This window comes from Pristiophorus japonicus, chromosome 4 (assembly GCF_044704955.1).
Source record: "Pristiophorus japonicus isolate sPriJap1 chromosome 4, sPriJap1.hap1, whole genome shotgun sequence".
In the NCBI taxonomy this organism is placed as follows: Eukaryota; Metazoa; Chordata; class Chondrichthyes; family Pristiophoridae; genus Pristiophorus; species Pristiophorus japonicus.
Genome location: NC_091980.1, coordinates 133,221,702 through 133,236,177, shown reverse-complemented (window position 1 = coordinate 133,236,177; position 14,476 = coordinate 133,221,702). Strand labels below are relative to the sequence as shown.

The 14,476-nt window shown below is 44.5% G+C and overlaps 1 protein-coding gene across 1 annotated transcript; it reads left to right on the top strand.

Moving 5' to 3' along the window:
• The first annotated feature begins 5,746 nt into the window (after window positions 1-5,746).
• LOC139262681 (ferritin heavy chain-like) lies at window positions 5,747-12,013 on the top strand. Its single transcript, XM_070877832.1, has 4 exons — window positions 5,747-5,848; window positions 10,872-11,018; window positions 11,397-11,522; window positions 11,858-12,013. The coding sequence occupies exons 1-4, from the start codon at window positions 5,747-5,749 to the stop codon at window positions 12,011-12,013; spliced, it is 531 nt and encodes a 176-aa protein (XP_070733933.1).
• The last annotated feature ends 2,463 nt before the right edge of the window (window positions 12,014-14,476 follow it).

Here is a 14,476-nt window from a genome sequence, read left to right as displayed (position 1 = left end):
TCTCGGAGCAGCTGCAGCACATTCTGGAGGGGGAGGGGGAACAGCCAGCTGTCGTGGTGCATATAGGTACCAACGATATAGGTAAAAATCAGGATGAGGTCCTACAAGCTGAATTTATCGAGCTAGGAGTTAAATTAAAAAGTAGGACCTCAAAGGTAGTAATCTCAGGATTGCTACCAGTGCCACGTGCTAGCCAGAGTAAGAATTGCAGGATAGTTCAGATGAATACGTGGCTTGAGGAATGGTGCAAGGAGGAGGGCTTCAAATTCCTGGGGCATTGGAACCGCTTCTGGGGGAGGTGGGACCATACAAATCGGACAGTCTGCACCTGGGCAGGACCGGAACCTATGTCCTAGGTGGAGTGTTTGCTAGTGCTGTTGGGGAGGGATTAAAATAATATGGCAGGAGGATGGGAACCTATGCAGGGAGGCAGAGGGAAGTAAAAAGGGGGCAGAAGCTATAGGTAGGAAGGAGAAAAGCAAGAGTGGAGGGCAGAGAAACTAAGGGCAAAAATCAAAATGGGCCACGATACAACATAATTCTAAAAGGACAAAGAGTGTTAAAAAAACAAGCCTGAAGGCTCTGAGTCTCAATGCGAGGAGCATTTGTAATAAGTTGGACGAATTAACTGTGCAGATAGCTGTTAACGGATATGACGTCTTTGGGATTACGGAGACATGGCTCCAGGGTAACCAAAGCTGGGAACTCAACATCCAGGGGTATTCAATATTCAGGAAGGATAGACAAGAAGGAAAATGAGGTGGGGTAGCGTTAATGATTAAAGAGGAGGTTAACGCAATAGTAAGGAAGGACATTAGCTTGGATGATGTGGAATCTATATGAGTAGAGCTGCGAAACACTAAAGGGCAGAAAATGTTTGTGGGAGTTGTCTACAGACCACCAAACGGTAGTAGCGTAGTTGGGGATGGCATCAAACAGGAAATTAGGGATGGGTGACTTTAACCTACATATTGATTGGGCTAACCAAACTGGTAGCAATACTGTAGAGGAGGATTTCCTGCAATGTATAAGGGATGGTTTTCTAGACCAATATGTTGAGGAACCAACTAGAGAGCAGGCTATCCTAGACTGGGTCTTGTGTAACGAGAGAGTATTAATTAGCAATCTGGTCGTACGTGGCCCCTTGGGGAAGAGTGACCATAATATGGTAGAATTTTTACATTAAGGTGGAGAGTGACACAGTTAATTCAGAGACTAGGGTCCTGAACTTAAAGAAAGGAAACTTCGATGGTATGAGACCTGATTTGGCTAGGATAGACTGGTGAATGATACTTAAAAGGTTGACAGTGGATAGGCAATGGCAGACATTTAAAGATCACATGGATGAATTACAACTATTGTACATCCCTGTCTGGCGTAAAAATAAAACAGGAAAGGTGGTTCAACCGTGGCTATCAAGGGAAATTAGGGATAGTGTTAAATCCAAGGAAGAGGCATATACATTGGCCAGAAAAAGCAGCAAACCTGAGGACTGGGAGAAACCTAGAATTCAGCAGAGGAGGACTACTAAGGGTTTAATTAGCGGGGGGAAAATAGAGTATGAGAGTAAACTTGCAGGGAACATAAAAGCTGACTGCAAAAGCTTCTATAGATATGTGAAGAGTAAAAAATTAGTGAATACTAATGTAGGCCCCTTGCATTCAGAATCAGGTGAATTCATAATGGGGAACAAGGAAATGGCAAACCAATTGAACAAATACTTTGGTTCTGTCTTCACTAAGGAAGACACGAATAACCTCCCAAAAATACTAGGGCATCGAGGGTCTCGTGGGAAGGAGGAACTGAGGGAAATCCTTATTAGTCAGGAAATGGTGTCAGGGAAACTGATGGGACTGAAGGCCGATAAATCCCCAGAGCCTGATAGTCTGCATCCCAGAGTATTTACGGAAGTGGCCCTAGAAACAGTAGATGCATTGGTGGTCATTTTCCAAAATTCCAAGCACTCTGGATCAGTACCTATGGATTGGAGGGTAGCTAATGTAACCCCACTTTTAAAAAAAGGATGTAGAGAGAAAGCAGGGAATTATAGACTGCTTAGCCTGACATCGGTGGTGGGGAAAATGCTGGAATCAATTATTAAAGATGTAATAGCAGTGCATTTGGAAAGCAGTGACAGGATTGGTCCAAGTCAGCATGGATTTATGAAAGGGAAATCATGCTTGACAAATCTTCTAGAGTTTTTTGAGGATGTAACTAGTAGTGGATAAGGGAGAACCAGTGGATGTAGTGTATTTAGATTTTCAAAAGGTTTTTGACAAGGTTCCACACAAGAGATTAGTGTACAAAATTGAGGCACATGGTATTGGGGGTAATGTATTGAAGTTGATAGAGAACAGATTGGCAGAGAGGAAGCAAAGAGTGGGAATAAGCGGGTCCTTTTCAGAATGGCAGGCAGTGACTAGTGGGGTGCCGCAAGTTTCAGTTCTGGGACCCCAGCTATTTACAATATACATTAATGATTTAGACGAAGGAATTGAATGTAATATCTCCACGTTTGCAGATGACACTAAGCTGGGTGGCAGTGTGAGCTGTGAGGAGGATGCTAAGAGGCTGCAGGGTGATTTGGACAGGTTAGGTGAATGGGCAAATGCATGGCAAATGCAGTATAATGTGGATAAATGTGAGATTATCCACTTTGGTGGCAAAGACAGGAAGGCAGATTATTATCTGAATGGTGATAGATTAGTAAAAGGGGAGGTGCAACGAGATCTGGGTGTCTTGTTACATCAGTCACTGAAGGTCGGCATGCAGGTACAGCAGGCAGTAAAGAAAGCAAATGGCATGCTGGCCTTCATAATGAGAGGATTTGAGTATCGGTGCAGGGAGGTCTTACTGCAATTGTACAGGGCCTTGGTGAGACCACACCTTGAGTACTGTGTGCAGTTTTGGTCTCCTAATCTGAGGAAGGACGTGCTTGCTATTGAGGGAGTGAAGTGAAGGTTCATCAGACTAATTCCTGGGATGGCAGGACTGACATATGAAGAAAGACTGAATCGGCTAAGCTTATACTCACTGGAATTTAGAAGAATGAGAGTGGATCTCATAGAAACATATAAAATTATGATGGGATTGGACAGGTTAGATGCAGCAAAAATATTCCCGATGTTGAGGAAGTCCAGAACCAGGGGTCACAGTCTAAGGATAAGGGGTAAGCCATATAGAACTGAGATGAGGAGAAACTTTTTCACCCAGGGAGTGGTGAACCTGTGGAATTCTCTATCACAGAAAATTGATGAGTCAAGTTTGTTGGATATATTCAGCAGGGAGTTAGATGTGGCCCTTCCGGCTAAGGGTATCAGGAGGTATGGAGAGAAGGCGGGAGTGGGGTACTGAAGTTGCATGATCAGCCATTATCATATTGAATGGCGGTGCAGGCTCGAAGGGCTGAATGGCCTGCTCCTGCACCTATTTTCTATGTTTTTATGTTTCTATGTTTTCCAAATCCTACTGTATCTCATTTGTCCCCTTCTCGTCCATGAATGGATTCAAATGTTGTTGATGCTGGAGCTGCAATAATCCAGTGTTTACAATTTAATTGAGGAATTTGCTGAGAACTGCACTGGGTGCAATTAAATTGTCTCCTTTAGTCCTTCCATGTTAATGTCTTTTTTATTGTTCTGGGATGTGGGTGCCACTGGCAAGGCCAGCATTTGTTGCCATCACTAATTGCCCTTGAGAAGGTTGTGGTGAGCCGTCTTCTGTAACTATTATAGTCCTTGTGGTGAAGGTACTCCTACAGTACTGTTAGGGAGGGAGTTACATGATTTTGACCCAGCAACGTTGAAGGAACAGTGATATATTTCCCAGTCAGGATGGTGTGTAACTTGGAGGGGAACATGCAGGTGATGGTGTTCCCATAAGTGTGCTGCCCGTGCTGTTCTAGTTGGTAGAGCTCATGGGTTGGCAGTTGCTGCTGAAGTAACCTTGGTGAGTTGCTGCAGTGCATCTTGTAGATGGTACAAACTGCAGCCATGTTGGCTGGTGGTGGAGGCAGTGAACGTTGAAGGTGGTGGATGGGGTGCCAATCAAGCGGGCTACTTTGTTGTGGATGGTGTCGAGCTTCTTGAGAATTGTTGGAGCTGCACTGATCCAGGCAAGTGGAGAGTACTCCATCACACTCCTGACTTGTGCCTTGTAGATGGTGGAAAGGCTTTGGGGAGTCAGGAGCTGAGACATTCGGCACAGAATACCCAGCCTCTGACCCGCTCTTGTTACCGCAGTATATATGTGGCTGGTCCAGTTAAGTTTCTGGTCAATGGTGACCTCCAGGTGTTGATGGTGGGGGATTCCGTGATGGTAATGCTGTTGACTGTCCAGGGGCAGGTGGTTAGATTTGTTGGAGATAGTCATTTCCTAGTACTTGTGTGGCGCAAATGTTACTTGCCACTTATTAGCCCAACCCTGAATGTCGTCCAGGTTTTGCTGCATGCGGGTGTGGACTGCTTCATTTTCTGAGGAGTTGCAAATGGAACTGAACACTGTGCAATCATCAGCGAACATCCTCACTTCTGACCTTATGATGCAGGGAAGGTCATTGATGAAGCAGCTGAAGATGGTTGGGCCTGGGCCACTGCCCTGAGGAACTCCTGGGGCTGAGAAGATTGACCTCCAACAATCCCAACTATCTTCCTGAGCTAGTGGACAGTTTCACCCTTGATTCCCATTGACTTCAATTTTACTCGGGCTCCTTGACGCCACACCAGAAGGTACAGAATTAATGTGATTAGCAAAAGAACCAGAGGCGACATGACAAAAAACTTTTTAACTCAACGAGTGATTAGGATTTGGAATCACGGCCTGATAGGGTGGTGGAAATAGATTCAATAGATGCCTTCAAAAGGGAAATGAATAAATATTTGAAGGGGAAAGAATTGCAGGGATTATGGGGAAAGAACCGGGGAGTAGGTCTTATTGGATTGCTCTTCGAATGAGCCGGCACAGACTCGATGGGCCGAATGTTCTCCTTGTATGCTGTACTATTCTGTGATTCTATATAAATCTGAGGAGACCAGAACTGTGCACAGCACTCCGAGGGGTTGTCTAGCCAAGGTTCTATACAAATTTAACATGCTGAACACAGAAGTGGAAGTGGAACTGAGCACGAGATCAGATCAGCTATGATCTTATTAAATGGCAGAGCAGGCCCGAGGGGCCAATGGCCTACTCCTGCTCTTATTTCTTATGTTCTTGTGTTATGTCCTTGGAGAGGGAGCATGTGGTGTCTGCTTGAGGCTTATGACCAGCGGGCATCAGAGGAACTGGAGTGCAGTGTGGATACAGGGAACTAAATTATAATTTGAAACGTTTTTATGTTAATTGTGTCAGATTTGGAACATAGTTTATTCCCCCTCATAAAGGGGCACTTATAAGTTTTTCCCAATTGATTAGCCTAAAGAGTAGAGGATTCATTTAAATCTGTGATTCTGGATATTTAAACTGTGTTTGAAGAAAGTTAGGGCAATTGAGATCCTCATTGAGTTGTCAGCCAATGATGCTCATTCTTCAAAGATCTGACTGACTCTGGGAATCCATCTCCCCTCCTCCCTTTACTTGATTGGTACTCTGAGAGGCTGCAACTTCTGATTGGATAATGAGGACTGTCACTCATTATCTAGATTGCCACGCCCTGGATTATCCCTCAGTATAAATACAGGAGTTTGCAATTAGTTATATTTTAGTTTGTTGCTTCAGCAAAGTTTAGATTTGCAAAAAATAAGGAATAAGGATGGCTTTGCAAGTGTGTCAGAACTACCACCAGGACTGTGAGGATGCTGTCAACAAGCAGATCAACATGGAGCTCTATTCCTCCTATGTTTATCTCTCTATGGTGAGTTTTGTATTGTTGACCACTTCACAATAGAGACTATGTAATGTGAATTTACTAAATTCTTTGCTGTACACAGTCCACCTATTTTGAGTATCTTGAATCGAAATGACTCACTTTCCTGGGCTCTCGAGATTGTTGTTGTAATTTATTTGGAATACATTCTGCACTCAATGCATCAATTCAGAATTCATATTCATTCTAAATCACTCTATGGACTTTCCCTATTTTTCCTTTGCAATGAGGGGATGTAATAAAATTAGAGCTAGGACATTTCAGGAGGGAAGACAAATATTTTTTCCTGCAAGTGTTGGAAGTCTGGAAATACTTACTTTCCCATCCTCTTACAGCTCTCCCCCCCCCCCCCCCCCCCCCAAAAGAAAATATGCATTGATATTGGGCCAAGGTTTTTCATTCAGTAAGGGTATCAAAAGATTGTTTCTGTTGTGTATATGGAGAGAGTCAGACTGAACACCTACTTCAAATTAAAGTGTGACCTTTGTCTTTTATTGCAGGTCTCCAGAGTGCCTCTCCAACCTGTGAAGCTTCCTTAAATACCTGCACTCCCAAGGGATTATGGGATCCCTTGGGTCTGCAGGGAATGAGCCCTTTGGTGGCTGTACAGAGTAAATACAAGTCCACATACATAAAACACTCCCTGCCACCCCCCCTCCGCTGCACTGCCCCCCCCCCCCCCCCCCAACCCCAAAGTCAACAGTGTAACTATTTACAATGTGAGTCGATCTGGGGCCCTTGCCCTGGTTGATTGTCTCGGTGTGAAAGCTGGTGGTGGTGAATTATTTGGGCCTTTGCTGGGCCACTCTGCAGCTGGTCTTGCTAGGCTGCTTGGCGTGTTGGGCCCTGCACTGCTGCTGTGGATGATGGGTTCTGCTTTGTGGTCAACTGTGGTGCCAGTTGCCACTGTTGTGCATGTTGGGGGATCCAAAAAGGTAGGGTCCAAGGTGGGTTGCTCAGGATAGTCTGTGAATCTGAGTTTGATTTGGTCCAAGTGTTTCTGGCGAATGAGTGCATTTAAAAGTTTGACCCGAAACACTCTGCTCCCCTCTTTGGCCACGACAGTGCCGGGAAGCCACTTGGGACCTTGTCCATAATTTAATACAAATACAAGATCATTAACTTCAATCTCGTGTGACACATTTGCGCTATCATGGTATGCACTTTGTTGAAGCGGCCTGCTCTCTACCTGTTCGTGCACCCTGATCTGCATGAATGAGAGCCTTGTCTTAAATGCTCTTTTCATAAGCAGTTCAGCAGGATCCCAGTGAGTGGTCTCATGCAGTAGCTAAGCAGGAGTTGGGATAGGTGAGTCTGCAGTGAGCCTTCAGTTACCCTCTTCAAGCCACCTTGATGGTTTGTACTGCTCTCTCTCTGCCTGACCATTGGATGCTGGCTTAAACGGGGCAGATGTGACATGTTTGATCCTGTTACGGTTGATGAATTATTTGAACTCTGCACTAGTAAAACATGGCCTGTTGTCGCTCACCAGGACATCAGGTAAGCTGTGTGTGGCAAACATGGCCCACAGGCTTTCAGTAGTGGCAGCGGACGTGCTAGCCGACATCTCATTCAATCCACTTGGAGTACGCGTCTACAACCATAAGGAACATGTTAACAAAGAACGGTCCTGCATAGTCGACGTGTACCCTAGACCACGGTTTGGAGGGCCAAGACCATAAACTTAGTGGCGCCTCCCTGGGTACATTGCTTAAGTGCGAGCATGTATTACATCTGTGACGCAGGACTCTAAGTCTGCATCAATACCGGGCCACCACATGTGGGATCTGGCTATCTCTTTCATCATTACGATGCCTGGGTGGGTACTATGGAGGTCATTGAAGGTGTCTCTGCCCTTGGGGACCACTACTCCATTGCCCCACAGAGGCAGTCTGCCTGTATCGAGCTTTCATATTTGTGTCACTGGAACGGCTTTATCTCCCTGCATTTTTACTCGGTCACTGGACCAGCTCCCATGAAGCACACAGCTTTTGACTAGAGATAATGAGGTCCTGTCTTGTCCAGGTTTTGATCTGCCGGGCAGTGATGGGTGACTGCTCACTCAAATGTTTCCATAACCATGCCTAGATCTGCAGGCTGTGCCATTTCCACCCCAGTGGTGGGCAATGGCAGCCGACTGAACATGTCGCAGTTTTCTGGGGCGGATGGTGTAATTGTATGTGGACAACATGAGCGCCCATCTCTGGATCCGGGCCGATGCATTGGCATTTATCCCTTTACACTTGGTAAACAGGGATATATGTGGCTTATGGTCAGTTTCCAATTCGAATTTAGCCTAAACAAGTATTGATGCATTTTCTTCACCACTTTAGACATGCTAATGCTTCTCTTTCAGTCATGCTGTAGGCTCTCTCCGCCTTAGACAGACTCCTGGATGCACAAGCAACCAGTTGCCATTTCCTGTAATCATTAGCGTGTTGCAATGCACACCTGACTCCATATGACGATGCATCACATGCTAGTACCAAATGCTTACATGGATCATACAACACAAGCAGTTTGTTTGAGCAGAACAATTTTCTCGCTTTTACAAATGCATTTTCTTGGCTTTTGCCCCAAACCATTCTCCCCCTTTTTGTAGTAAGATATGTCGTGGTTCTAGCAGGGTGCTGAGACCCGGGAAGAAGTTACCAAAGTAGTTCTGTGGTCTTGGTGCATTCTTGATTGCCTCAGTCTTCGCGTTGGTGGACCTGATGTCATCTGCCACAATCCTCCTTCCCAAGAACTCCACTTCATGCATTTTAACCTGAGCCCCATGCGCTTGAGTCGACTAAGAACCTCCTCCAGGTTCTGCAGGTGCTCAACTGTGTTCTGACCTGTGACCAAGATGTCATCCTGGAAGACCACGCTGGGCGGGACCGACTTCAGTAAACTTTCAATGTTTCTCTGGAATATCACTGCTGCTGATCGGATTCCAAATGGGCATCTGTAATAAACAAAAAGACCTTTGTGCGTGTTGATGCAGGTAAGGGCCTTTGATGATTCCTCCGGTTCCTGTGTCATGTAGGCTGAAGTCAGATCCAGCTTTGTGAACGTCTTTCCTCCTGTCAGCGTTGCAAAGAGGTTCTCTGCCATTGGTAGTGAGTATTGGTCCTGCAGGGAGAAATGATTGATAGTTACTTTGTAATTGCCACAGATTCTGACGGTGCTGTCTCCCTTGAGGACTGGGACAACAGGACTGGCCCACTCGCTGAACTCGATCAGTGAAATGATGCCCTTGCTTTGCAGCTGGTCTCGCTCGATCTCTACCCTTTCTCTCATGTACACTACTGCTCTCGCCTTGTAATGGATGGGTCGCACCCCTGGAACTAGGTGGATCTGCACTTTTGCTCCTTGGAATTTCATGATGCCTGGTTCGAACAGCGAAAGGAGCTTGTTTAAGACTTGGGCACACAGTGTTGTCAGCGGGCTCAGATGTCATCCCAGTTCCAGCATATCTTTCCCAGACAGCTCCTGCCAAGCAGCATGGGACCATTGCCTGGTACCACCCAGAGTGATAGCTTGTGCACTGTTCCATTGTTGGAGACCTTTACTGTAGCACCGCCGGTTACTGGAATCAGTTATTTCGTGTAAGTTCTTAGTCTCGTGCGAACTGGAGTTAAGATTGGCCTTGAGGCCTTGTTGCACCACAACCTTTGAAGTCTTTTTGCCCATGATGGACTGGCTTGTGCCTGTATCCAGCTGCATTGACACCGGGAGTCCCTTTAGTTCAACATTCAGCAATATCTGGGGACAATTCGTGGTGAATGTGTGCACGCCATGTACCTCTGCCTCCTATCTGAGGCTCTGGTTTGTTGTGATCTTCTGTGGATCTGTCCTCCTCTGCAACATGGTGGTTTGCAGGTTTAATAGGTTTTGCAACTCCTGCACACGTTGGTGTCCCACTGTTTTCCCCCTTGCAAAAGTACTCTTTGAATCAGCATGAATGGAAATGATCATGCCAACAAAGTGTTAATGGCCTTGCATTCATCACTCTTGATGGTGGACTCTGACATCTGTGGATGTGCAGCTGCAGGTATGTGTGACCTGCCCTGTACGTTGTGATTCAAAAACATCACTTTGTTCACAGTACTTGTAGCAGCACTCGTGTACTGAGATTTGCTTCATATTGTCATTGGTGGCAATGAACGACTGGGCTATTGCTATAGCCTTACTCAAGATTGGGGTCTCCAGTCAAAATGTGCAAAGTGTGGTTTCGTGGCCAATGCCAAGTACAAATGTCTGAGCATGTGCTCCAAATGTCCTGCAAGGCATCTTAGCTCGGTGACATAACTCCCCACTTCCTGGCCTTCAGACCATTTGTAGATATAGAACTGGTACCTTGCCATCAGAATGCTTTCCTTTGGGCTCAAATGCTCTCTGATCAATGTGCACAAATTGTTTTATGATTTCTCCGTGGGTTTTGCTGGAGTGAGCAGATTCTTGAGGCCATACGTTGGTGCCCCACAGATGGTGAGGAGGCTCGCCCTGTGTTTGGCAGCTTTTTTTTTTTTTCTCTTTTCTTTTTTTTTTCCCTCCCCATCTAGCTCATTGGCCACGAAGTATTGGTTGAGTTGTTCCACAAAAGTTTCCCATCTCTCCCAGAAAATTTCTCCATGATGCCCACTTCTCCATCTTTGGGTTTGCTATCTGTATCTTGTCTCCAGCTGTTTATGGAGAACGAGTCAGACTGAACATTGAGCTCAAAGTAAAGTGTGACCTTGGTCTTTTATTGTAGGTCTCGAGTGCCTCCAACCTGTGAAGCCTCCTTAAATAGCTCTGCTCCAAGGGATTATGGGATCCCTTGGGACTCCAGGGGATGAGCCCTCTGGTGGCTGTACAGAATAAATACAAGTCCACATATATAACAGTTTCCATGATGTACATACCATTTCAGGTGAGACTTTGAACCCTTGAACGAAAGTGAAATTTTGATGTTGAATTTATGTACTTTACACATTATGATGGGGCTGTGATATAATACCCAAATACTCTTCTGATCTCTCCATAGTCCTTCTACTTTGACCGGGATGATGTTTCCCTGCGTCACTTTGCAGCCTTCTTTAAGGAGCAGTCACATGAGGAACGTGAGCATGCTGCGAGACTGATGAAATTCCAGAATCTCCGTGGAGGGCGGATCATCTTGGCGGACATAAAGGTTGGATTCAATAAAGGAGTGGCCTTCTGTCTCGGTCCCCTTAGATTGATTGTTCCCATATGTGCTAAAGCAATTATTTCCAATTTACATGACAAACCATTCAACAAACTGGTGTTTATACTCCACACGAGCCTCCTCCCCACCTTGCTTCACCTCACCCTCAACATATCGTTCTATTCCTTTCTCCCCATGCACTTGCCTAGCCTCCCCTTAACTATATCTCTGCTTTGTGCTTCATCAATATGACCGCAATGGTTGCGATAAACATAAAATTGCCATTAACATAGGTTCATGTAAAGTAGACTTTTGATTGCACCCATAATTTGCTTCAAATATTTAGTTAATCCATTGTAAATGAACTTAGAATTTCTTTTCCAGAAACCAGAGCAGGATGACTGGAGCAATGATCTGGAGGCGATGCAGAGAGCTCTGCAGATGGAGAAGAATGTGAACCAGAGTCTGCTGGATCTGCACAAACTCTCCACTGAGAGGGCAGACCCTCATGTAAGATTGTGGAACCTTCTTGTCCTTGAGCCTAATTATAATGATCTACATGCCCAATAGCTTTGTTTGTCTTTCTCTGTTTTTATTTTGGGGAGCAGTGGGAAGGGATGGGGGAAGTTGGCCTACTGTGGACAGTGATGAGTACATGCGTCTGATTCCCAGGACTTGAGCACCTGTTGTGCAGTAAGTTTAATCTAATGATGCAGTAATTCCATCAATCTCAATTGCACCACTTGATTATCCTCCAGTTCAAGAAGATTAAAATCCAAACTCTGAAGGATAAGTTGACATTCCTTGAAATCTGCTGCTGGACATAACTAGTTTCCCTCTTTCAGTTGTGTGACTTCCTGGAGACCCACTACTTGGATGAACAAGTGAAGATGATCAAGAAGCTTGGAGATCACATCACCAACCTGAAGAGACTGGGAGCCCCTGAGAATGGCCTGGGAGAGTACCTGTTTGACAAGCACACCCTGGGGGAGAGAGACTAAACTGACTGATGGGATCAAGCTTCTTGTGTTTAGTACTTGTATTTATATAATTAGGATCCCTGTCCTGCAGGCAATGATGGCTTGTGACTTTGTAGAAAGAGCTGAGACCCAGGCTCTTGATGTGACATGTAATATAACTGTAAATAAACTGTTCAATATTGGACTGGGATTTGTCTCCTTGTGAGTTTGGAGTGGTTGCTTATTTTCTATTAACATAACTTGATTTACATTGATCGAGAATTGCACTGAGCTGTGCAACAGTTGTGGGATACTGAAATTTAAGAACATCAGTATATAAGAAATTGGAGCAGGAGTAGGCCATTTGGCTCCTTGAGTCTGCTGATCTGATTATGGACTCAACTCCACTTCCCTGCCCACTCCTCATACTCCTTTACACTCATTATTCAAAAATCTGTATTTCTGCCTTAAATATATTTAATGACCCAGCCTCCACAGCTCTTGGGCAGAGAATAAGGCGCCACCTATTTAGAACTGAGATGAGGAGGAATTTCGACTCGGTTGTAAATCTAACACTGTCCGAGTTTTAGTTCCCCCTGAGTGGCAATATTCTCTCTGCATCTACCTTGTCAAGGCCCCTCATTATCTTATGTTTCAATAAGATCATCTCTCATTCTTCTGAACTCCAATGAAGATAGGTTGGGCATCTCCAGAATCAACCTAGTGAACCTTCTCTTCAGCCTCCAAAATAAGTATCTTATTTTTTTAAATAGAGACCACAACTGCACACAGTACACCACGTGTGACCTCCCCTCACCAACACCCTGTACAATTGTAGCAGGACTTCTTTGCTTTTATACTCTCTTCCCCCTTTCAATAAAGGCCAACATTCCATTTGCCTTCCTGATTACGTGCTGTACCTGCATAATAACCTTGTGTGTTTCATGCACTAGGACCCCCAGATCCTGTCCTCTGTACTGCAACACTTTTTATAATTTTTCTCCATTTAAATTATAATTTGCTTTTCTATTTCTGCCAAAGTAGATAACCTTACATTTTCCCACATTATATTCCAAATTTTTGCCCACTCACTTAGCCTGTCTATAGACCTTGGCAGATTTTTTTGTGTCCCCCTCACAATTTGCTTTCCCACCCATCTTAAATCAGCAAATGTGGCTACATTACACTCCGTCCCTTCATCCAAATGATTAATATAGATTGTAAATAGTTAAGGACCCAGCACTGATCCCTGTGGCACCCCACTAGTCACTGTTTGGCAACTGGAAAATGACCCATTTTTCCTGACTCTGTTTTCTGTTAGTTAGCCAATCTTCTATCCATGCTAATATATTGCCCCCAACCCCGAGCTTTTATCTTGTGCAGTAACATCTTATGTGGCACCTTTTCAAATGCCTTCTGGAAATCAAAATACACTAGATCCATTGGTTCACCCTTATCCATCCACCTCGTTACATCCTCAAAGAACTCCAGCAAATTTGTCAAATGTGATTTGCCTTTCATAAAACTATGCTGACTCTGCTTGATTGATATGCTTTTCCAAATGTCCTGCTACTGCTTCCTTAATAATGGACTCCTGCATTTTCCCAACAAATGTTTGGCTAACTGGTCTATAGTTTCCTGCTTTTTATCTGCCTCCTTTTTTAAAATAGGGGTGTTATATTTGCAGTTTTCCAAATCCCCTGGTCCCGTCCCACAATCCAGGGAATTTTTGTAGATTATAACCAATGCATCTACTTTCTCTGCAGCCACTGCTTTAAGATCCTAGGATGTAAGTTATCTGGCCCAGGGGACTTGACCACCTTTAGTCCCATTGTTTTACTGAGTACTACTTCATTAGTGATTGTAATAAATTGCTCCCTCCCTACAGCCCCTTGATTATCCACTATTGGGATGTTTTTAATGTCTTCTACTGTGAAGACTGATACAAAATATTTGTTCAACATCTCTGCCATTTCCCTGTTCTCCATTATTCACTCCCCAGTCTCATCCTCCAGTGTACCAACATTTACTTTCATCTCACTTTTCCTTTTTGATGTACCTGTAGAAACTCTTACTAATTTTTATGCTAGTTTACTTTCATCTATCTTCTCTCTCTTTTTTTAAATTTTTTTAATTTTGTTTGCTGGCGTTTAAAAATTTCCCAATCCTCTGGCCTCTCACTAGTTTTGGCCACATTGTATGCCCTGGTTTTCAATTTGTTATCCCTTATTTCCTTCAGTTAACCATGGATGGTTATCCCTTCTTTGTCTTTCTTTCTGCGGTTGCTGGTGACCGGGTGCAACCTTCAGACTATGGTGATTTGAGTTGCTATCACCAGTGGACCTTTTTCTTCCTGCTTATACCCAATTACAGCTTTGTGATATGTTTGATACCACCAATCTGTCTGCAGCCGCTTATATCCAATCGCAACCTTGATGTTTTTGAGGCATCCTGTACCCCTATCTGGTTCTGACCTCAGAATTTAGGTGGATAGTGAGCTTCCCA

Excerpts from the sequence above, each read along its gene's own strand:
- LOC139262681 (XM_070877832.1), top strand. The coding sequence starts at position 5,747 with ATGGCTTTGCAAGTGTGTCAGAACTACCACCAGGACTGTGAGGATGCT. Across the intron at positions 11,019-11,396 it reads TCATCTTGGCGGACATAAAG|AAACCAGAGCAGGATGACTG; the intron begins GTTGGATTCAAT and ends TTTCTTTTCCAG. Across the intron at positions 11,523-11,857 it reads CTGAGAGGGCAGACCCTCAT|TTGTGTGACTTCCTGGAGAC; the intron begins GTAAGATTGTGG and ends TCCCTCTTTCAG.